The 24,131-nt window shown below is 35.5% G+C and overlaps 3 protein-coding genes across 3 annotated transcripts; all 3 read right to left on the minus strand.

Moving 5' to 3' along the window:
* Positions 1–971: 971 nt before the first annotated feature.
* On the minus strand, positions 972–11,751 carry LOC104102835 (uncharacterized). The gene is made up of 5 exons (XM_009610675.4): positions 11,303–11,751; positions 2,686–2,842; positions 1,992–2,042; positions 1,608–1,700; positions 972–1,303 (listed from the first exon to the last, which is right to left on the minus strand). Exons 1-5 carry the CDS (start codon positions 11,446–11,448, stop codon positions 1,244–1,246), a joined length of 507 nt encoding a protein of 168 aa, XP_009608970.1. The 5' UTR covers positions 11,449–11,751; the 3' UTR covers positions 972–1,243.
* A 5,195-nt stretch (positions 11,752–16,946) lies between these two features.
* Positions 16,947–18,327, minus strand: LOC104102838 (uncharacterized). The gene is made up of 2 exons (XM_009610679.2): positions 17,982–18,327; positions 16,947–17,611 (listed from the first exon to the last, which is right to left on the minus strand). Exons 1-2 carry the CDS (start codon positions 18,325–18,327, stop codon positions 16,947–16,949), a joined length of 1,011 nt encoding a protein of 336 aa, XP_009608974.2.
* A 271-nt stretch (positions 18,328–18,598) lies between these two features.
* LOC138897032 (uncharacterized) lies at positions 18,599–21,758 on the minus strand. The gene is made up of 4 exons (XM_070182986.1): positions 20,607–21,758; positions 20,340–20,486; positions 19,268–19,543; positions 18,599–19,195 (listed from the first exon to the last, which is right to left on the minus strand). Exons 1-4 carry the CDS (start codon positions 21,756–21,758, stop codon positions 18,599–18,601), a joined length of 2,172 nt encoding a protein of 723 aa, XP_070039087.1.
* Between the last annotated feature and the right edge of the window lie 2,373 nt (positions 21,759–24,131).

Genomic DNA, 24,131 nt, shown 5'->3' on the forward strand with positions numbered 1-24,131 from the left:
CTTGGATTATTTCCTAGGAGGCATATTTTAGTTTTTGGCCAAAATAATATGCGGGCCCTAAACTTGTCCCGATTTTCCTCTCAAACACCTTATCTAAGGCATGTTTCTATTGAACACCTGTACTACTCAAGATTGTTCCTATTAGAGGAAAATTAACATTGAACGACTAAATTTTCCAGATTTTTCACGAGGAAAAAAAAAATCAAAAGGGGAAAGGGACACATTTATTAGCTCCTCTTGTAGACCGTCTAAGCACATTTCATTCGTCTTGATCAATCAAGCGAATCGCTGTCACTCCTTGACGTTGTATGTCGTAATATACATTTCTTGAATACAGTCCAATGCTTCGTACCTCCTATTTCTTCTTAAGGTAAGATAAGGGCAAGTATGATGAGGTAGGAGCATTCCGTCAACACTCTTTTTGGCGTAATCAAGAAGTCTTATATCCTTCAAATCGCAAAGAATTTAAACTGAAAGAATCATCAGATGACAATGGTCATCATTGTTCGACTGATTTGGTGCTGGTCTACAGTAGTGGAGCTAGGGAGCGAAAGGGGATTCACCAAAAAAAATTATACGGTATATATTAGATTTTGAATTCCCTTAACTTCTTTACGAATTTACTTTTTTTATTTTTTCCTATTCATGACAATCCTGCCTCCCTACTGCTGGTCTATAGTACTACCATTCTCTAGCCTTTTCTAGTTGTCATCTTGTGGTCACACTAATTCTCAAATCTTATCAAGTTTATGATTTATTCGACTCACTCATGAGTTAGTAAAGACAATACAAACTCCAATAACTTAACCAGAATCTAGTAAGCTTGACTTTTCTAGAATGCAGAACCCACAAACTCAAAATTCTAGCTCCTGTCTCTGATTGTGAAATGTATCGAATGTGCAATTGTTTTCGTCTCAGATCCTAATTCATTTTAAAGATTGATTCATAAGTAAGCAAAACTATTCAACAAATAGAAAAAAATGGTTTGCAAGTTCAATATAAATCAATAAAGTACAAGTAATTAATCGAGTCGCAATCACGAACAATCTACACCATTTCCCCACCACCCGACTTTTCCCTTTCATCCTTTTTTTCCCCTTTTACCAACGGGTTGAAGAAAGGATAAATCCACATGTAATTCTCCATAGTTACCTGGTGTGGCTTCGTAGTGACGTTGATTCCTGCTTTAATAGCTTGAAAGCTTTTGATATTTACTGTTTGAAGGGAAATAATAAAGATTACTCTAGATTGAGCTTCTCAACAGATATGGCACTATACATCCCAGCAAAGCACCAGCAAGAACCTGCATTCATCTCAATAACAATAACTTCCAGTTAAGGAAAACATAATTTACTCTGTTAACTTCCAGTCAAGGAATACACAGTTTACTTTGTTATCACACTAGTTTCTTTAATTTGAATGGTTTTATCATGTTAGTTTCTCATTAAGTGACATATTGGTTGTAGATGTGTCCAAAAATGAGGTACATAAAAAATGCTATCTTTTCTCAGATTATTGTCGTCACCAAATGGAAATGAAGAATGGTAATCCTCAATTTCTTAAACTGCAAAAGAAAAGTATAAACCAGAATATCATGGCAATCATACCTGAAAGGGAGTGTGTCCAAGTGAATCTCGGAGAGGTCTAACATTGGCAACAGGGTGCTCAGGAGGCAATTCACAGACTATCTGATTCAACAACTGCATCAAACCACCAATTTTAACACTTATTGTGCATAAGTAGAAACTTCAAAGCAATTTTACTGCAAACCAGCAAGTGCCAATATCGACTACCACAACTATTTTACAACCACATAGTTGTAAAATACGGAAAAATCATCAGACGGTACCAACCAAATTGTTTAAGCATAGAATGAAGAATAACTTTGAAATACCGAGGCTGATTTAAAGAAAAAGTTCTTTCTAATCGGATAAATCATCCATCAGTAAAATAATAAAAACATGATAAACAAGGTGGGAAAGAAAAATTACTTCAGCTTGGCGACCAGCATGAAGCCTAACACCAGTAGCATCATACATTACCTGTAATAAAGGAAATTCATATAGGTTAATGAGGGAAAACTAAAAGTTCATTATGCAAAATATAAAGAAGAAAAACTGATACAAGAAGCGGCATTTGGATAAAGTTGTAGACATCTAAGGGCAATATACATAAATCCTTTATTTCGCTCTCTCCCACCCCCAGATAACACACATTTAAAGGCTAGGCGCTCTCTTCTGAAGAAGCATGCATGTTACACGTATATGTATGTATGCACGTGCATATGAATTCCCAGGCTATGCGCTCTCTTCCGAAGAAGCAAATAACCAGGATGTATGACATTTCATCTGCTTTCTTCTGTTCATACATCAAAATATTTAAGTAGCATTCAGATGCAAAAGAAGCTAATCAAGACAAGGAAGTTGCCAAAGGTAACAATAATTATGTGAAACAGGAATTTTTACTTGGATAAACAGAAAAAACTGTAACAGAAAATCATGTGATTCATCAAGATCAGGACAAAGTGTCAGCAAATAAAAAGCAAGTGAACACTGACTGTCTTTTTCTTTTTCTCCTTGTTCTCGTGTTGAGGTAAAATTGAGTCATGTCTCTATAAGGAAAACATCAGCAGAGAAAATTTGAAGAAAAAAAAAACAGGACAAAACCTGGTTAAGAATTACTCACAACACATGCCAAAACCACCGCAATTGCGAAGACAGATCCTCCAGCTCCTCCTTGTAAATAAACTGCCATTACCAGAGCAGTAACAGTTGCTGAATGTGATGATGGCATTCCACCTGAGCTAAGCATCCTTTTTGAATCCCATCTCCTCTCCTTGTACCTGCAAAATCTAACAGGGCATATTCAAAAATTAACCAAGAAATAGAAAGAAAAGGTAAGAGAAAACATGGTAATCATGAATAAGTAAGCTCTTGAAATTCAAAGCTCAATCCACACAAAGTCCATGTTTCTCTACTTTTTTTGTCAATAACAACCACCTGAATGAACATCTATCATAAGATCCGAGTACATGCTATCATGCACCTTCAATCTATGTTGTCATAACAAATAAAACTACGACTCACTCCACCCTTCATTTAGCTAGTTTAACATTATGTTTGTTTTGACGAAAGGGAAGCATAAGGGGCCTTGTTGATCTAATTTCCAAGGAAGTAGTTAACCTCCAACTAGCCTCAACAACAACCACCCAGTGGAATCCCACAAGTGGGGTTTTGGGAGGATAGTGTGTACGCAGACCTTACCCCTACCTATGAAGGTAGAGAGGCTGTTTCCGAAAAACCCTCGGGGCTCAAGAACGTTAAAAAAAAAAAAAAAAAAAAAAAAAAAAAAGGTCCTTAGCCAATTAAAGGATAATAGTCCTTAGCGCTCTCTCTTACATCTTTCGTTTTTTCTTTTTCTGAAAGAACCACTCTCTTTTACATTTCTTCCAGGAACCCATCCTCTCACTCCAAGCAAAGACAGCTACAATAATTTTCAGTTTTACACATTAAAGATTGTGTTACATAATTTCAGCTTCTCCTCCAACTGAGAAGAAGCTGTATTCTGAACCTAGACATCGATAAAACAGTAATTAAGTATCCCAGTTCAATTAGAAACAGACCAAAAATGACATTTAGATTTCACAGATATCCTCTTTTGCAGTTCTGCAATGTTAATTCAGATTACAAACTACTCTATCGTACTTCAACTATGTATTAGCAATTCAAATTTTTCCTCTAACAAAAAGAAGAGAACAGGGGGACTAGTCAACATTTTCTTTTGCAGTTATGTTCAGTAAAGTGACGTTATTCAACCAGTAATTCTCCACCCTCCTAATGGACCTTGATATATAATGATATGGGCTGCCATTGGCCCATATCACTTAATTTTTACGTTGAACATGCAATTCATCCCATGTGAGCCAATTTTCAGCATATCAATACTCATATAGACAACAAACATGCAAGTAGATTATTCACATACTTCCGCTGCAATTCCGTAAATCTTCATTATTGCATTTTGCACTGGAAGATCATCAGAGTTCCTTCTTTTCTATATAGGTTGTGTGGATGGTGAAGTTTAAAAGGCACCTCCCTATTGTATTAAGTAAGCTAAAAGTCCTACTGTGACATTTGAAATTTTATCCTTCAGTTTCCCCAACCTATTCAACCGTTAAAATGTGAAACAAATGCACTTATAATTCTTACTAAGATAATAGGTGGAAAAATTAATCTCACAGTGCGCATAACAGTTCTTTTGTTCATGTAACATACACAATGGTGCTTTTATTTTGGTTAGGTCATGCCGTATTTTAAGTTCTGGGATACATGGTCCACTGGCATTATCCTGCTCCTCCCCTTTTAAATATGACTTGTATATTTATCACTCTACTGCTTTTACAATACCAAAAGAAACTCAATATCGTTGGTATTGGCATATTAAGTGTTATGGAACTTTACCTTTAGCATTTGAAAGTTGATAGTAAAAGCAAATATTAGAATTATGTAGATCATGATGAGACTAGGTGATTTTAGCATGACAGAGAGGGAAATAAATATAATTAAGCCATGATCGCATAAAGGACCTGAATATAGGATCAGACACCTTTTCCAGCAGAGAAAAAGACCAGAAGTTTCGAAAAACACAAGTGCCTTGAATAGTTGCAGAACTTCTATTCTCCAGCTTCATAATTCATTCATGACTTTCATTCCAAACGTTGCGAGCTCATTGCGTAATCAATATAGACTTGTGTTTGATACCCATGAGTCTCAGTCTAGATTACTAAGCATGTCATAACCAGTTGAAACTTCAGTTCTCATAATCAGTTCATGAATACATGTCTCATTCTAGTTCTATTCAGCATTCCAGTATCATGTAACTCAGTATGGTTCAGTATTTCAGTATCATGTATTGCAGTATGATTCTCAATTCCTGATTTTAAATCCCTAAATGTTGAACACCTGTATTTGGGCCTGAGGCCGCAGTTTATGCTTTATGCATCTTTGGGCCTGAGGCCGCAGTTATGTATACGTATACTTGGGCCTGAGGCCGCAACTTGTGCACATATATATTGGGCCTGAAACCGCAGTTTATTTATTCACATTAAGGGTGGCATGTGGGCCGGTTAGGACCGGGACCAGCCCAGGACCGCAAGCCCACATGGGCGGTGGGCCTAAACGGTCCTAACCGGATAGGACCGGAACCGTGGGGTGGTGGGCCGGGTAGTGGGCCAGTCTCATAGGCGAGGCCCGCGAGACCGGGATCGTTTGGGGCCGGGACCGGCTGAGAAGTGGGCCGGTTCAAGCGGTCCTAAACGGTCCTATCCGGGCCCAACAGATAATTTTTTAAAAAAAAAAAAATTTGACCGTTTGGCCATTTAAAAACTAGCCGTTTGGTCTGCCAAAATAGCCGTTGGCTATTTGCAAAATAGCCATTTAACCCCCCAAATTTTGTTTTAACCCCAAACTTTTTATAATTACACTTTTTCCCTATTTTCAACTATAAATACCCCCTCATTCTTTCATTTTTCTCACAAAATCATCAATCTCTCTAATATTCTTCTATAATTGCTTACATAATTATTTTTCAACAAGTTATTCGTCAATTCGGTAAACTCGTTCCAACTCTTAAGTTTTAATATTATAGTTTTGTTTGTTTTATTTACTTTGCTTGATTAATTAAGATGGCTTATTCCTTAAAAAAAATGTTTAGTAAAAATAAGGGAAAATCCAAGAGTGGTGAATCTAGTGGCCAATCTGTTCCTCCTCCACTTCCCCCGGCTCCCCGGCCCAAACGTGTTACCCGTCCTACACCTCCTATTCTTGATAGCGATAATAGTTTATTACAATTTACCAAGAGTCAATTTTGCCATAATATTGCACCCGGTGAACAATTAAACCATAAATATATGAATGCTCTTTATGGTAATCCAACTATTGATGAAAATGATGATGAAGAAATAGATTTTGATGAAACGCAACCGGATGACGATACACCCACTAGTCCTACTCCTGAAGTTAACCCAACTAATAATAATCCAAATGATCCCCGTCTGACCCTCCTATTACTGCCCCTACTTTTTCTAGACAACCTTCTAAACGGACAGAAACATCTCTTGTTTGGCCATTTTTTACTCAACTAAGAGAAAAAATAGGGCTAAGTGTAAAACTTGTGGCAAAGAGTTAGTTTTTAAATATGTTGGAAGTCGGGGAGGGACGGGAAGTTTGACTAGACACATATTGCTACACCCTCAAGATAAAGCTAGATATTTTCGTATGAAAGCTTTGGCCAAGGGGACAAGTGCACCTAGTCAGGCTGACTTTAGTACCGGGTCAAATCAATTTCAACCGGGAATTAACACTGTTACCGGTGGTATTTTATATTATGATCCAAAAAAAAATCGGGAAGAATTGGCAAAAATGGTTACTGTTATGTGCTTACCTTATAGTTTTCCTTCTTACCCTCACTTTGTGCATTATATTAGAAAAGTTTATAATCCTACTTATAAAGGTTTTCCTCGCACAACTGTAAAGAGTGATATTTATAAATATAAACATGAATATGAACAATATTTGCGCTATTTATTTACTCATATAAATTGTCGTGTTGCTATTACAACTGATATTGGTAGAAGTGGTAATGACTGTGATTACCTTACTGTTACCAGTCATTGGATTGATGAGGATTGGATAATGCAAAAGCGCATTATTGCTTATAGAATAATTAATTCACGTCACACAGGGCAGTTTATTTCTAGCACGATTACGGATATTTGTAGATATTTTTGCATTAGTGATAAAATAATGTCAGTTTCAATGGATAATGCTATTAGTAACACAAATGTTGTAGCCTTGCTTACCACTACACTAAATCTTACATTTAGTAACATTTTTCATGTTAGATGTATTTGTCATATTTACCATTTAATTATGGGTGATGGTATGCGAATTTTAAATGTTGAAATTGAAAAGGTTAAAATGGCTCTTAATTAGTTTTTTTATTCAAACCGTAGAAGTAGACTTAGAGAATATTTTAAAAGATGCGATGAATTTGGCCCAAGAGAAAGAAAGGTTCTTAAACCTTGTCCAACTAGATGGAATTACATGTATGAAAGTTTAGTTGTTGCATATGAATATAGAAACCCCATAAACTCAACGTTTAATGCTCATGTAAGTGATGATGATGAGCACCTTACAAATGCGGATTAGGCTAATGTTAAAATGCTTGTAGATTTTTTAGAAAAATTTCATATTGCTACAAATGAATTTTCTGGGCAATATTATCCTACTATTTCTAACTTTTTAGTTTATATTGCAGAACTTGCAAATTTGTTTGATCATTTTTCAGAGGGTGGTAAAATTTATCAACTTGCTATTGATTCCATGAGAAAAAAATTTAAAAAATATTTTTTCCCTATTCTCCCTATTTATGGTGTTGCTGCATTGTTAAATCCTACTATGAAATTAGGAGGTCCTCAATTTTGGTATGAAACTGTTTATAATGGTTTAGCACTTGAAGATGAGGAGTTGTCTAAACTTGCGGACGCAATAGCCTCAATTAAAATAAATGTTCAAACTATTTATAATGCTTAGCAAGTTGCATTAGATCATGCTAGACCAAATGTTCCAACTCCTTCTTCTTCTAGTTCTCAATCATCTAAAAGAACTGCGGGAGTAAGAGCACTTAGTGCTTGGGCAGGGTTCAGGGGTTCTCAAGGTTCTAGTACTAGTGATTTTTCACAACTAAATGAGCTTGAAGTTTATTTGTCACAGGGAATTGAGGAAGTGAAACCCGACGGCTCCTTTAATATTTTGGAATGGTAGAAGGACAAAGAAAAACACTTTCTGATTCTTTCAAGGATGGCCCGAGATATTTTAACTATTCAAGCTTCAACAGTGGCATCAGAGAGCGCTTTCAGTCAAGCAAGACTTCAACTCGGTGATTATAAAGCGTCTATGAGGGAGAGCTTGGAAAAATCAATACTTTTCAGAGATTGGATCCGTTCGGAAAGAAGAAATTTTGGACTTGCTGAATCACAACCAGAGGTAGACGAAGCTTACGAAGAAATGCTAGCTGAACTTGCAGAGGATGATGCTTCGCCTGGAAGCGGTGATGACCAAGCTTCATTTCCGCCACCACCAACGGAAATTCCTCCGGACCTTGAAGGATTTATGAAATTTGTAAGAGATACCATGTAAATTAATATGTAACTTGTATTTTGGCACATCTTGATTAGTTTCTTTTTCTTCTCAATGGTGGTATTAGCACCTTGTTGTGCTCATTCCATAGGGGAGAGGAAGACTAAGAAAGATATTGCCATGATTTTTTAATGCTATAATAAAAATATAACGCATTGCTTTGAATATCTCTTTACAATATTTTTGTCTTTTTATATATCTTAAGCTATACATATAGTATAATATAGTATATACTATACTATACTATACTATACTATATATATATATACTATACTATATATACATCTTATATATAGTATATAAGATGTATATATAGATATCTTAAGCTATACATATAGTATAATATAGTATATATATATTCTATATATATATATATATATATATATATATATACATCTTACTATATACATAGTATATAAGCCATATTCGATAGTATACATCTTACGATATACTATATATACATCTTAATATAGTAAGATGTATATATAGTATAGTATAGTATAGTATAGTATATATATATATAAGCTTATATATATATATCGAATATAGCTTATATATATATACTATATTATACTATATATACATTTTAAGATATATATATATATATATATATATATATATATATATATATATATATATATATATTATAACGCATTGCTTTGAATATCTCTTTACAATATTTTTGTCTTTAAATTTGAATTAAAAAATTTAGGTGACAATTTTATAATATAATTTACTAGGAATTGCCTTAGATATTTTTATTACCATTTTTTTCTCTAACTTGTATAAAAATAATTTAAAAAATAGAAAGTATCCACTTGGGCCCGCTTAGGACCGTTTGGGCCCAGGACCGGCCCACTTAACACGGGACCGTTAGTTCGTGGTCCCGGTCCCGGACCGGTTCCAACAAGAAGCCCGCGAAGCCCGGGCCCGCCTAGGACCGGCCTACTTAGGACCGGGCCTGTGAAGCGTCACATAAACAGGTTGTTCATCATTCAGAAGAGGGAGTATTCATATCCTTACTTCCTTTGTTCAGTTCAGTTATCAGTTCCTTTATCATTTTAGTTATCAGGTATCATTTCAGTTTTTAGTTATCAGGTATCATTTCAGTTTCAGTTTCAACAGTTATCGTTTCAGTTATCAGATATTAGTTATCACTTCAATTATCAGTACTCAATTTAGTTTCAGTTTCAGCATTTATAGTTCTTTCTTTCAGTTGTTTTACATACCAGTGCAATTCAAATGTACTGACGTCCCGTTTTGCCCGGGGCCCGATGCAGGTAATGATTTACAGGTTGACGATTTAGAGCGTTAGGATTCGAGCTATTTGGTGAGCCCCAGTTCTTTCGGTGCATTATCATTACTTTACAGTATTTTAGAAATTTACGAACAGTCAGTGTTTTCATTACTTCATTAGAGGCTTCATAGACTAGAGTAACAGTTAGACAGAGTCACAGGCTTTTCATGTTAAGCAATGTTGGCTACAATATACTTCAGACTTATGTTAGTGTTTCCGCATATTGATTTATATCATTCAGACTTTCAGTATATCAGCATATGTTAATTTATCTTCCGTAATCAGTATGTTATGATATCACATGTTGATTCAGCCAGCCAGTTGGTTCGCCCGGCTGCATGTAGTCAGGCACCGGGTGTCGTGCTACGTCCAGGCCCAGGTTCGGGGCGTGACAAGAAAAAACCAATTGTTTATATTTGAGTCAGGGGAGATGTATCCACCAAGCTAAAAGCTTTACTAAAGCTTAAACACTGAAATAACAACATACTAGATACAGAAGGATCATTATCACCAAGGGGATGGCTAGTGATTAAGACATAGGATAAAAACTTAGAGATCCCAACCCTGCTTCAATACTCAATGTGAGCCCATCCGCCCCAACTTAGATGGGCAAGTTTATCCAGCACCTATGCTTGCACACTCTAGCATGCTGTGCAGTGTATTAGTAGAGGTGTGCGTATTGATTGGACACCTACATCATTGGAAAAAAGATATGGAGGGGTCATTATCCTTTTATCTACCGTTCTTTTAACTGATTGTGTTAGCAGGTTTCAAAACCTTCCTATAAATTTTATTTTGATCTTCTCAAACAATCAATATCTTCGAACTTTCTTGAGGATCAGTATTTCACTATATCCTATTTTCTCTAGAAATTCAACAACCTAAACCTCAATCGCTCGCCCAGTCGGCGTCAATTTGCAGCAACTTCCAGTTTCAAAGGCAGTTTAAACAATATAATGACTGCTATAATATCAACAACTTTTTTTGAACATATCCACAGACAACAATATGAAAGGCATCATCTTTCTTTCTTTAATGAAACCTCATCTACTAACTCTTCCACTACATTTGATACTAGTCATTATGCCTAGAAATAAAATTTAAGAAGAAAGGCCGAATTAAAAGGCATAAGCAGCTAAAGACTAAAAAGACAATGCTCGACTTTGTCACTAAAGGCGATACACAGGCGAATCCAAGATTTGAACTTAATAGGTTCAAGTTCCGGATTTTACCACACCTCATTTAATTTACTGGGTTAGAGATCTATTACTCCTGCATCCCAATTTATGTGGTGCATTTTAACTGGACAACTGGTTTAAGAGAAAAAGAAAGACTTTAGAAACTTGTGGTCTAAAACAAGTCAGAAATATTAGGGAGGCTATAATTCATCTCATTAAGGGAAAATTAGGAAGTTTAAAGTTAAATTGTTTCTAAATATAGAAATATTTCTTTTCTGGAACACACTAAAAGGGAGATTATCACATAAATTGGAAGTTGGAACAGAGTTTTAACGCATATACAACCGCTGAGCCAAAGCTACTGAGTTATAATGAAGCATAAGCAGATAAAGACTAAAAAGACAACCTTGATTCTGTCAATACAAGGCGGACAAAGGTTGAACTTTATAGGCTCGAGACCAGGATTTTACGACAGTTCGTTTAATTTACTAGGTTAGAGATCTATTATTCGTACTTATTAAATGAATTTTTTAACAGATATATTTTGAGCCAAAGCTACTAGGTTCCGACGAACTCATAAAATTAGCATTACATATCATAAGAAGTAAAAATATGACGGGCGTTTTTACCAGGTGGTGAAGAGCTTGAGGAACTGAGCAATAGCACAGGCAAGGAATGCTGAAACGAGGGGGACATTAGCAGGTGAAATCGACGGCTGCGATGAATACGACCGCGCACTCGAAGATGCATCAGCGGCTGTTAGCACTTCGTTCATTTGATGAGCTAATTTGAGATACAGAGACGAACGAAGATTGATAATTTTCAGGAAGCTTCTAGAACCAAAAAAAAAGGAGACAAATTTGCAAATTTGTGCAGAGGAAGCTTTGGTTTGGTGGATCTAAGGGGAGAAGGAATGGACCCCGTCGTCGACGTCGCCGGCGATCGGAGATTCGGAAGTTTACGACTTTGATAGGTTGCTGTGATTGGTGATTGTGGACGGCGAAGGCGTCGGCGGTGGACCCACTCGGGCTGTAAAAGATCAGAACTTTGTGTATAAAATGGGTATTCTCATAAAAGCGGTATACATTTGGTGGGACCCACTTGACTTATTGCCTTGGGCTATCTCCAACTTGTTTTTTTTTTTTTTTTTCTTGATGAATTAATTGTCTATACCTAACTAATTTATGGGATACACATTCAGCCATCATAGTTTGGGTAGATAAAAGAGAAGGAAAAATTATTAAATCTGTTATTGTATTATTCTAAATTAGGTTACTTTATCTTTCGTTAAAGTTCGATTCTAGTATTACTATTATACATTAGGAAATAGGACTTGATTGATATCATGTCTTATTTTATGTTTTAATTATGTTTTTATATGCTTGAGCTGATAGTAAGTGTTAGTATCGATACTCGTTACTATTTCTTTGAGGCTAGACTTGAAACTTACTAAGTTATGGAGGGATGCGAGGCTAGGCTTGATACTTACTAAGTCAGGGAGGAATGCATGTGGAACGAAGCAGTGTCGTTGGAAATTTTTACGAGATATATGTAGTAATATTATATGAAAATAATAAGGTAAAGTAAATGATACCACTTAACATATTTTGTTGTTTGACATGCTAGTTAAGTTCCTAATTTTGTTGCAAGAGGTCGGAGGTTCAAACCTCAACTAGATCATTTTTTTTGCTCAAATATTTGAGAGAGCCTCCATTGTTAACAATTGTAGATAGGTAGAATTGAACTCGTGACCTCTTCTAACTTAAAAGTCAATAGAATTAATGGACTAAGGCTATTTCTTGTTAGGTAATATGATAAATAATATTATTTATTCTTCGCACTTTTATAAATATTGACACCGCTTAAAAAAATCTTGTTTACGCCCCTATACTAAAATACTGTGCTCATACTACTCTTCAAGACATTCTTGTGAAGGTTTTGAGGCTATATTAGCAATACCCTTTGAGCTGAGTAGGAGTATTTTGTTGGAGATTTCGTGGTGAGTTGCATTACTCGCTTCAACCCGCAGCACATGGAGTCTCTCTTTCCTACTCGTTTATATCTGTCTATGTATTTTAATTTTCGAACAAATGTTGTTATTTGGTTGAGATTACTTACTCTTGATAGATGCTCGTGACAATGCGACACTAGGTTTTGGGCGTTGTTTAGAAGTTGTGGTAGTAATTAGACCATGTCTTTGATTTATGTATATTGATTTTGATTTGAGATTTATTCCGCGTTGTCATTTATGTCATGAATCAGTCAATGAATTAATAATTGGATCAAATTGTTGTTGTTGACTGATAGCTTGTCTACCAAGCAAGTTGGGCGCCATCACGACCATTGGTAGAATTTTGGGCCGTGACAAAAGCATAAAAAGTGAATTTAGAGCAATTTATTGAGCGACATGCTTTGCAAGTAAGTCTGTTGCACGATTCTGCTCTATGTATATATATATATGGTAAGGATCACCTAGTTGCCCGAGCAAGTACCTCTCGAAAGGATCAAAGGTGAGTATAATCCACAAGGCATGCAATATATTATGAAAAAAAAATTGTAAAATTAATTTTCAATATTTTCAAGCTGGACGGATAAGTCTGGTACTAAGAAATATTTAAATTATCTCATACATATATGAGAAAAAATATATTAAATTATTTATTAAATTTTAATAAGTAGTAATGCATCTCTTTTGTATTTTGGTGTACTGGTGCATGTCCTGTTAGTATCAGCACCCCTAAAAGTCCTTGAAATTGTGATCCACGATAACTATATTAAATATTTGTATATCAATTATTTCACGTGGTACTGATCCTTTCATCAACCAGTATTCGATCAAACCAATAATCTTTAAATTTGTCGACACGTGATATGACATTAATTATCTTTTCGTAATTATCCAAGATAGTGACACTATTATATTTTTCACTATATTGTACAAATTGTGCATGTAGATGACAAATATAGCCAAACTGCAATCTGCATAAGTGAATGGATATAGTAATACCACATCTTTCTTAAAATCATGAATGACAAATTTAGCCAAACTGCAATTTGCATAAGTGAGCTGATCCTTCTTAAAATCATGATTTGCAAGGTATTCTAGTAAGTGTTGCATGTCTTTCATTTAATTATCGGCTCCAACAAACTCCTTTATTATAGTTATCAAACTGCATGTGGCAACATTCTAAGCATAGGCCGAGTACCAGACTAGGGTTACATTAGTTGTCAATGTCAATACAGTACGAAGCTTTATCTCGATTGAATAACTTGAAAAAGTATCTTATGATTTCACGAAGTACAATTCTTGCTTGCGAAGCAAGCCAATATTCAGTTGAAATTGTATCGCGCACTTTATGTATGTGTTTCACATGACCAATGATAGAACCGGTGGCAGGACGCCACTTCCTTGTGGAGGTGCTTCTTTTTTCTTGGAGATTTATTTCCCAACCCGAAAATCTCTTATATATTGCTATTGAAATACATTTTTGGTCCCAATAACCCTAGAAATTGATATGGTATATACAATTAAATAACTAGAAACTTACGTGTGAGCTTTTTGGCATTTATATTGATTTTTTAACGTTAGATTAGCTTTTTAAAAACTCATTAAGTGATAAGTATAAATGTATTTGATTATGTAATATTTTATGAGTCTAAAACATTTCGAAATCAATAGAGAGGAAGGACTTCTGCCTAAACCCAAATCAAATTTTACTTTGACGAAATCATTTTTTTTTTTGATGAATTTAGTTTGCCTACACCTAACTCATTTATGGGATAAAAATCATTCTACATATAGATTTAGTAAAAAAAAGATTGAATCTATTATTGTAGTATTTAAAATTAATTAACTTTGTCTTTGGTTAAAGCTTGACTCTAACGTTACTATTATATGTTAGGCAATAGACCTCTAATAGTGCTCCAATTTAAGGTTAAATTTAACCATAGTTAAAACTTAAAACTTAGAACCTAAGAATAAATGTGGACCTCTTTTCACACTCGAGTTTCATTAGTAGAGCTCCAATTTAAGGTTAAATTTAATCATAGTTAAAACTTCCCCTAATTTGTTTCAAGGCCTTAATTATATGCTGATCTACATGAGAATGTGGCAACAGTAAATGGCGCTCATATAGTAATAGTAACACTGATATAGTAATAGTACACTGATATGCACTTATATCAATGGTTACAGAATTTGCAGGAAAAAGCATATCATAACATTGGCCAAACCGTTGGCTTAATTTCAGTCAACACAGCTTCCACCCGGTCGGATGCGGATTCAGAACTTAATTTTTATGGGTTCAAATTTACAATTTTATTGCATTTTATCTAATTTAATGAGTTTAAAATTTATTATCTGTACATATTTGATAATCTTTTTGGCAAAAACATAAGGTACGAACGAAAGCTATGGGTTCAATTACATAGCTTCTGCATTAGATACGCCTCTGCATAATGTAGTTTTCTACTACACTAAGTAGACATTTATATATGATGGGATTTTACAAATGAGGGAGAAACTTGTTGCCTAGACGGTTAAAGGGGTGAAATTTAAAAATAGTCAGATTTATATGTGGTAATTGAAAAATAGCTACAGTTTCAAAAGTAATCGAAATTTCGCCACTTTTCATGTAAAGATAAATCTGAACAAAAACATTGTACAAAATGCGAAAAATATTCCAGCATAATATGCTGGAGTTCGAATTTTTTACATGTGACCTTCCAACATAACATGCTGTTTCATAATGTGCTGGAGTTCCAACATAATATGTTGTAAGTTCATACACAGGTGTTCCAATCTCCAGTATATTATGCTGAAACTTTCCGTCTGCTGGATTTCCAGCATAATATGCCGGAAGTTCATACATAGATGCCCCAATCTCCAGTATATTATGCTGGAACTTTCTGTGTGCTGGAGTTCCAATATAATATGCTGGAAGTTCATACAGATGTGCTCTAATCTCCAGTATATTATGCTAGAAATTTCCGTATTGTACCGAAATAATGGCTATTTTTTAATGACTTTGCAAACGCTGGCTATTTTTCAATTACTAGTGTGAAAACTGGCTAGCCCGTGCTATTTTAATCTGTTAAAGGTACTACACTACCACTGTAACTATAGGGGTGGAGCTAGCCCTTCGGCTATGGGTCCGATTAAATTTGGTCCAAATTCTATATTTATGTTAAGAAATTCATTGAATATGCACAAATTATTATTATTAATAATTTAGAACCCAATAACTTAAAATAACTATAATTCCAAACTCATAAATTTCAAATTCTAGCTTCGCCTTTAAGCTTAAAGAGATCACATATTAACGCTGAAAGATGTCACAAACAAGAAGCACTAGTGATCTAGTAGTAGAATAGTACCTTGTCACGGTACACATCCGTGTTCGATTCCCGGCTGGTGCATTCCAATGGTTTTGCTATGATGATTTATCTGCGCTCAATGCGGTGATTTGGGTCTCCGCCCTTGTCCTATGGACGAAAACTTGCGCATCTGAGCTTTCCCTTTTTCCTTTTTCTTTCATTTTAATGTTAGTTTTAATTTACTAGATATAAAGCCTTATTATATCTAAGGTGGTGTTTGAGAATTCTCCATTAGTTAGTGTTCTCGTTTACTATTATTTTAAATATATTGGGCTTCATATAAACAATCTTGAGGTAAGCTTTTCAATATTTGAAGATAACGAGCCTTTTAGAAATAAACAAGAACGTATTTTTGTAGAAAATTTTAGAAAGGGTTCAAAAAATTTCGATAGCAAAGTGACTCATAAATAGGGAAAACTGCAATTACTCAGAAAGTTTTTTTTCTTTTGCATAAACGTTTCTTAAAAAAATTGTTTAACGAACATGGAGAAAATACGACAATAAGGATATTTTTGGCACAAAACTAAAAAATGCATATATATCGGAGATATTTTTTGGTAATTTATTAATGTACCTGGTGGTGGTAGGGGTCTATAATAAGGGCAATATAGACATAAATTATTATAATTGCTAAATATGAAAAAGATTTCAATCACACATACCGTTCAAAAGTTTTTACCTTTTATATATATATATATATATATATATATATTTGCTCAAATATCAAAACTTTTATTCAACCAGTAAAGATAATTACAGCATCTCTAACTCCTTTGGACTAAAGAGTTAGCCAAAAAAAAAAAAAAAAAAAACCAGAAAACACTATTATTTACATCTCCATAGTTCCTCTACTACTTATAATATCAACTATTCATAGAGGAAAGCTATTCACTCCTTCTAAAATCTTCTTCCATTTAGTCTTTTGTTGCCCTTTGATATGAAGTTGAGGACAATGTCACGAATTCTACTCTTGGTTTCAGTCTTTCTCCCCTGAAATCTGCGCATGTTTCTTTCTGTCCATATATGGTATACCACTGCTGCAAACAGAAATGCCAATATGCTATTACGAGGTCTACCATTCTTTGCTCTTTTTGTCAACCATACGACTTCCTCTTCCCAAAGTCCAATTTGATGTCTCTCTCCCAACCAGTTGAGTAGTATACTCCAGATATTCCTTGAGTATTGACATTCAAAAAAGAGATGGGCCATTATTTCTGTTTTTCCACTACTGCACAATACACATCCACTTGCTACATGTATCCCCCAAGCTGCCAGCCTATCCACAGTGGTGATTCTATGGTGAAGTGCTAGCCATAAGATGAAGTTATATCTAGGTATAGTTGAACCCAGTATTAAGGCTTTCCAGTGAACCTTTTGAAATTGAGGCCTCGCTAAAGTGTAAGCCTTCTGAATATTGAACTGCCCTTTCCTACAATAGTTGTTAATGTTGGCAAAGGAGTCTATACTCAGGTACCAATCTCTTATGTCAAATACTTTCCTTACCAGCCAGCAAGCTTGACTAGGAGTGCTCATTGTAGTGAAGTCTTGCTTTTTTATATAAACTACATGAATTCATTTAATCCAAAGTGCATCCTTTTTTTCTATGTATAGCCCACATTAATTTACAAATTGCTGCTTTGTTCCACCATAAGAAATTAATGACATTTAGTCCACCAGTTGAAGTAGGCATACATATTTTATCCCATGAAATCAATGCTCTCTTTGAAGGGTTTTGATTGCCAGTCCATATAAATATTCTGCACACAGTATTCACTAGTTGTATGATCTTTTTTGGAAACAGAAACATCTGCCCCCAATATGTTTGCATTTCAAATAGGACACTCTTTATCAGTTGTAGTCTTCCACTGTAAGATAGAAACTTTGATGTCCAACACTTTATTTTGTTGGTTATCTTCTCCACTAATGACATACATTGCTGAATTGTTAAATTTCTTGATGATAAAGGCACTCCCAAGTATTTGAATGGTAGGGCTTCCATCTTGAACTGATAATCTGCACTAATCATATTTTTAAATCCCTGAGACACTCCAGCTACATAGATAGAACTCTTGTCTAAGTTTGCTATGAGCCCAGTCACCTTCGAGAAATGGTTGAACTTATCCAGCATTAGTTGAATAGAAATCTTGTCAGATCTGCAACACATTATCAGATCATCTGCAAAACAGATATGAGTAAGGTTCAACTTTGCACATCTTGGGTAGAAATTGAAGTCGGGGATGTCTTTAAGAGTCTTCAATGTTCTACTCAGATATTCCATCACTAGCACAAACAGGTAGGGGGACATTGGATCCCTTTGTCTCAACCCCTTTCTTGCTTAAAATCTATTAGTGAGCCCACCATTAATTAGTATAGAATAGCTCACAGTAGTCACACATTCCATTATCCACTGCACTATTTTATTAGGTATCCCATATTCCAGCAAGACCATACGTAAGAAAAGCCATTCAACTGAATCATACGCCTTTCTTATGTCAACTTTTATAATGCACCTAGGCGAGACTCCTTTTTTGTTATACCCCTTAACCAACTCATGAGCAATAATTATATTGTCCAGTATGTTTCTTCCTTCTATAAAGGCTGACTGAGCTGGTCTTACTATGATATCCACCACTGTTTTTAACCTTGTTGTAAGAATTTTTTCCAATGAGCTTGTATATGGTGGTACAACATGCTATTGGTCGAAATTCTTTTACAAAAGAGGGACTAGTCACCTTTGGCACCAATGTAATAGTAATACTATTGACATTCTTTAATAGTTTCCCTGTCTCAAAGAATTCCTTGACTGCCTTCATAGTTTCTTGTCCAACAATATTCCAATATTTCTTGAAGAACTCAACTGGAAAACCATCAATGCCAGGTGCTTTATCACTTGGCATATTTTTAAGCCCCCGCTCAATCTCCATCTCAGTTATACTCTTGACAAGATGTTGTTGTTGTTCTCTATTCAAACAAGGTCCATTCCTGGCTATTATAATATCAAGACAGGGCAATTCAGAAGCTCTTGTTCCTAGCAAGCCTTTGAAAAATGATATGAACTCTTGTTCTACCAATATAGGATCAGTCAGTTTTTGCCCAAGATCATTACAAATGGTAGACACTCTGTTTCTAGCCTGTCTTGCTTTCAGCTGAGCATAGAAAAACTTTGTGTTAGAATCCCATGCTGATATCCACATTGCCCTTGATTTCTACCTATATACCTTCTCTTGGATACCTTCCCATTTATCTACTTGCATTAATAACTCTTTCTCCTCTAGAATAAGTGTATTATTGAATACATCATCATCAATTTCCTTTTGCACCTTCTGCAGTTGCTCCTTGAGGTTTTCAATCCTCTTTTCCACTGAGTTATAAGCTCTGTTCATCACTTTTGCTTTGCTTCCTAGGACCTGCAATTTCTGCCAGACTGAATACATAGTATATCCAGTTATGTTTTGAGTCCACACCCCTTGAACCATCTTTCTGAATTCATCCTCCTGTAGAAGCACAGTAAGCAGCCTAAATGGCTTAGGCAAATAGTTTCTAGTGACCTCAGTACACACTATTATGGGTGAGTGATCAGAAACCCCGTAATTATCATACACTGCCTCTATGTTGCTATACTTCATGAACCAGTAAGGATTCCCCAAGGCCCAATCAATGTTGATGTAAATTCTATCAGTAGCTTCCCTTTTATTGCACCATGATCATTGGCAGCTTTTTCTATTCAACAATCCCAGTCTAGTGTCCTCAACACAAGCTTGGAAGTCTTCCACCTCATTCTGGCTGACAGGGTTTCCATTAATTCTATCAGTGACAGAGAGCATAGTATTAAAATCTCCTAGCACAAGCCAAGCCTCCACCATAGTATTGTTAATCTATCTTAGTTGACTCCATATTTCCTGTCTCTCTGCTATTGTATTATACCCATACACAAAAGTTAACCAACAATTAAAATTTGAGATTTTGTCCCAGACTTCACAGTGCACCAGTTGGGCTCCAGCATGTATTATTTTAATGTCTACTTGTTGAGTCTTCCACATTATCCATATTCTTCCACTAAGAGCATGTGTATAATTTGCAAACACTTCCCATTCATTTCCTATTTTCCTTCTAACTCTTTTTTCATTCCATATTTTCACTTTTGTCTCAAGGCACCCCAGCACTGTTATTTTATTTTGAAGCAAAAAGGCTTTGAGTTCTTTCTGCTTATAGGGCTTATTAAGCCCTCTAATATTCATGAGCTAATAATCATGGAGGGTGGGCAAGGGGTACTCTTCCTTCCTTAGATGCCTGACTAGCATCCTCTCTTTCCTGAATTCTTAGTGCACTGAATCTGTTTTGATGTAGCATAGCTTCAATATTCTCCTCAGACAGACCATTCCTTATTGATGTTTTTACCTTAGGGCTTTGCACCTGTTTCTCTTTAGATTTGGCTACCTAGAATTCAGCATTTTCATTCTGTACAATTTCACTAGAAACTACTTCTTGCCTTATCACTACTGATATAGTTGTATTTTCATTACTTGGTTCAGCCTTTACTTCTTGTTCCGGAGTTACCATGTCTGCCTTTGGCTTAGCAATCCACTTAGTGACTTGTTTCCTTCCCCTTCTATGTTGTTCACCTTGCTTCCTATTTCCTGCCTGACCTTTAGGAGCAGGGCCAGGTTGCTTTATTAATTCTGCTGGAGCACTACATTCCCATGTACCATGCCCAATTTGAAGGCAGTCTTGACAAAAAGATGGTTGCCAGTCATAACTCAATTTTTGCTCCCTATGTTTACCATCAACAGTTTCTATCAACATTGTTTCAGGCAATGGTTGAGACACATCCATTTCGATCAACATGCGTGCATATGATATCCTTGCTTCTTGAGCCGTTAATTTGTCTGTACAAATTGGATTCCCTATCGAGCTTGCAATTCTTCCCAGATTCTCCACCGTCCAGTATTGTATAGGCAACCCAGGGAAATTTACCCATACTGGGATATAGTTTGTAGTTTTCTTGCTCATTTGGAATTCTGGCTCCCATTGTTTCAAAATCATTGGCATATTGTTGAAGGTGTATGGCCCATTTCGAAGCACTAGATCTCTATCATCATCAGAATCAAATTTAAAGATGAAGTAACCTTCGTCATGGAGTAATACCTGTGGAGTCGATACAAATTGCCATACCCCATAGACAAACTTCAGCATCTCCTTGAATTGAGGAGATCCGCCTATTACATATCCAATTAAGCTTGTCCTCCACTTCATATTCTGCTCATCCACTTCTATATAGTTCAGTCTAACCATTTTCGTTCCGTCCTTAATGATATGAGGATAATAATTTAACTTCAAACCTTGTTGTATAGATCTATTATCTTGGACAACTTCAGCTAAGGTTGGTTGTGGAACCCCTACACCCGTCGAGAAGGTTAATTTCCTTGCCGCTTTAGCCATATCAGTCTCATTTTGTACTAGATTTGTAGGTGTCTTTACCACCAGAGCTTGAATTTTCACCAGCTCCGTTGGTTCCTTCCTCTCCTGTCCGTGCAGTACAGTTGGAGCACTACCCATTCCTTTCATCCAATGGATCAGTTGAATCGACCCAAGAGTTTGGGGAATTCCTGTTTCCGGTGTAACCAGCCTAGTATCATCTTCATCTACCTTATCTTCTTCACCCATGCTCTTCATCTTAGCTATGGAGTTCCTCTTCTTCTGTCGAGCCATCCCTACCAGCGTATGTTAGCGATCCTTGCTTAACATGCGCCGAGAGAAGGAATCCTTGATTCAAAATCCTTGCTTAATATATTTTTACTTATTGTATTAGCTTTTACTTTTCTAAATCTTATGTTAGGAATTTAATTTATTATGAGCTATTATTTATATTTATTTAAAAATGATTTGATAATATACGAATTTATGAAAATGAAACTCATAAAATTATTTTTTTAATCAGATTCGAAATACGTTGGAGTTGGTTATACAAAGCCTTATTGATCATATTTTTTCAGTTAAAAAAATAAAAATAAAAATAAAAGAAATATATAATAAAAAATATTCTATTCTATTACGATAATTCATCATGAACTAGTAAATTTTACACTTGACTATCAATTTACTGCAAACAAAATATAATTAAGTTCAAACAAACGAAATGATTCTATTATTCAACGAGCAAAAAAAGAAATTAGTGTAAACAAATTTGGGAAATGGGAGCGTGGTGTTTCTTGACAGGTGTCAGATGACTGTGGCAAAATGGGACCCACTTCCCACGTCTTTCAAAGCGGGAAGATTGACTAGGGGGCTGAAGCATTCAGCACGTGAAATCGTGATGTGGGGCCAGGTCAGACCGATAGCTTTGACTCTGCGGCAGGTTCAGTCTAGTGGGTCCCATTTCCACTAACTGTTATGACCCCTTTGCCGTTAATCATTTTTATAATTTCTTAAACTACTCAATTACCCTTAAAAAACTATAATTTGACTAATCCACTTTCAAACTATATGAAGGTTCGTCAAAGAAAGGTCGAATTGATTATTACTTCCAAATTAAATAAGGAAACAATTCTTGCACATTTGTTCATGCCTGAAGAAAGGTCAAATGGTTGATTCATTTATATGTTTAATAATAAGGAATAATATTTAGGGTAATTAAGTGGTCTCTTAACATATTATTCGCATGTTTAACTTGTTTACCCTAAAAAACGGATAACAATTGAATTTATATGTGATTTTAAAGATATACAAATTAATTCAATACAAATGATAAATAACGTTAGATTAAACAGATAATGAATGTAATACATTGTCAAATTAATTAAGGGGAGTGATCCTGGACTCAGTAACAGCTTAATAAAATGTCTGCCTTCGATCCCATGCTCACAATAATGAAGAACTGATGAACAAAAGTAACAACTTTGAATAAGAGAGAAAATAAGAGTATATTGCCTTGATATATGTATTAGGATGTGTCTAATGAATAGTTAGGCTCCCCTTTATATAGTAGGAGATTTTACCCTAAGTACAATTTCATAAAAGGTAAAAATCTTTCGTTTTGCTAATCACTAATTTTTTGCCGATACGTGCCGAGATTCACACCGTGACATCTGACTGGGCACGGATATCACGACCCTTTGTTAGTCATTCTCGATTATCTGGTAATGCTCTCCGAAGTTTTGGGATTCGAATCGGACCTGAGGGACGTAGTCCCGATTCTTTCGAGGGCAGGTGTTTTGCCCGGACCCTTACTCGAGGGGGTCCTTGCCCCGATTTCGGTTCTTTACAATCACGTCTTTGCTCCGTTTACTTCATCGAGAACCGAGGTGTCCAATGGGCTCGGTTTCACCCATATAAAGATAGTCCCCTCGTTTCTCGGAGAGTAAGTTTATTGAAACGACGTGAAACGACATATGCACTGTCACACCTCCTTTTTCCCAGGGGATAGGGGTAGGGGGTTTTCTAATTAAAGTGATATTAATCGAAATTGGATTATTTATTTAATTTAGAGTCGCCACTTGGAATAAGTTATGGTGTCTCAAGTCACCGATTTATTTTAAAATTCCAAATTAAGAAAATTGACTCTATTTATGGTCCGCGGACACAGAAGACCAGGTAAGAAATTCTGTTAACCCGAGAGAAGGTGTGAGGTACTCCCGAGTTTCGTGGTTTTAGCACGGTCGTTTAACAATTAATACTTGGCCTAATTATCTGATTTTTTAACTTTTTAATTATATGATTTATTACCTGTTTTAAACCTATTGTGCATTTTACCTTTGACCGCTTTTAATTATGTATTTAAATCGATTTTTAGTATTTATGGAGTTATTTCTTAAACAAGTTCTGATGTCGTACACTTGCCGTTTGGTACACATTGCAAACCGCGCCACGTGAAACGCACGCGCGATTTACAACATATTTATTATTATTATTTGAAATTATGGTCAAGTCGCGTGAAACGCGCACTCGAATTGGGATTTACGTATCGTGACCATGCCACGTGAACCGTACCCATGGCCACGATAATTTATTAATCGCGCCTAAAGCAAGCTACGAAATTTATGAATTATTTGTCTTAAACTAATTTGAGATTTGTAAAGCCATAAG

Source organism: Nicotiana tomentosiformis, chromosome 8 (genome assembly GCF_000390325.3).
Source record: "Nicotiana tomentosiformis chromosome 8, ASM39032v3, whole genome shotgun sequence".
In the NCBI taxonomy this organism is placed as follows: Eukaryota; Viridiplantae; Streptophyta; class Magnoliopsida; order Solanales; family Solanaceae; genus Nicotiana; species Nicotiana tomentosiformis.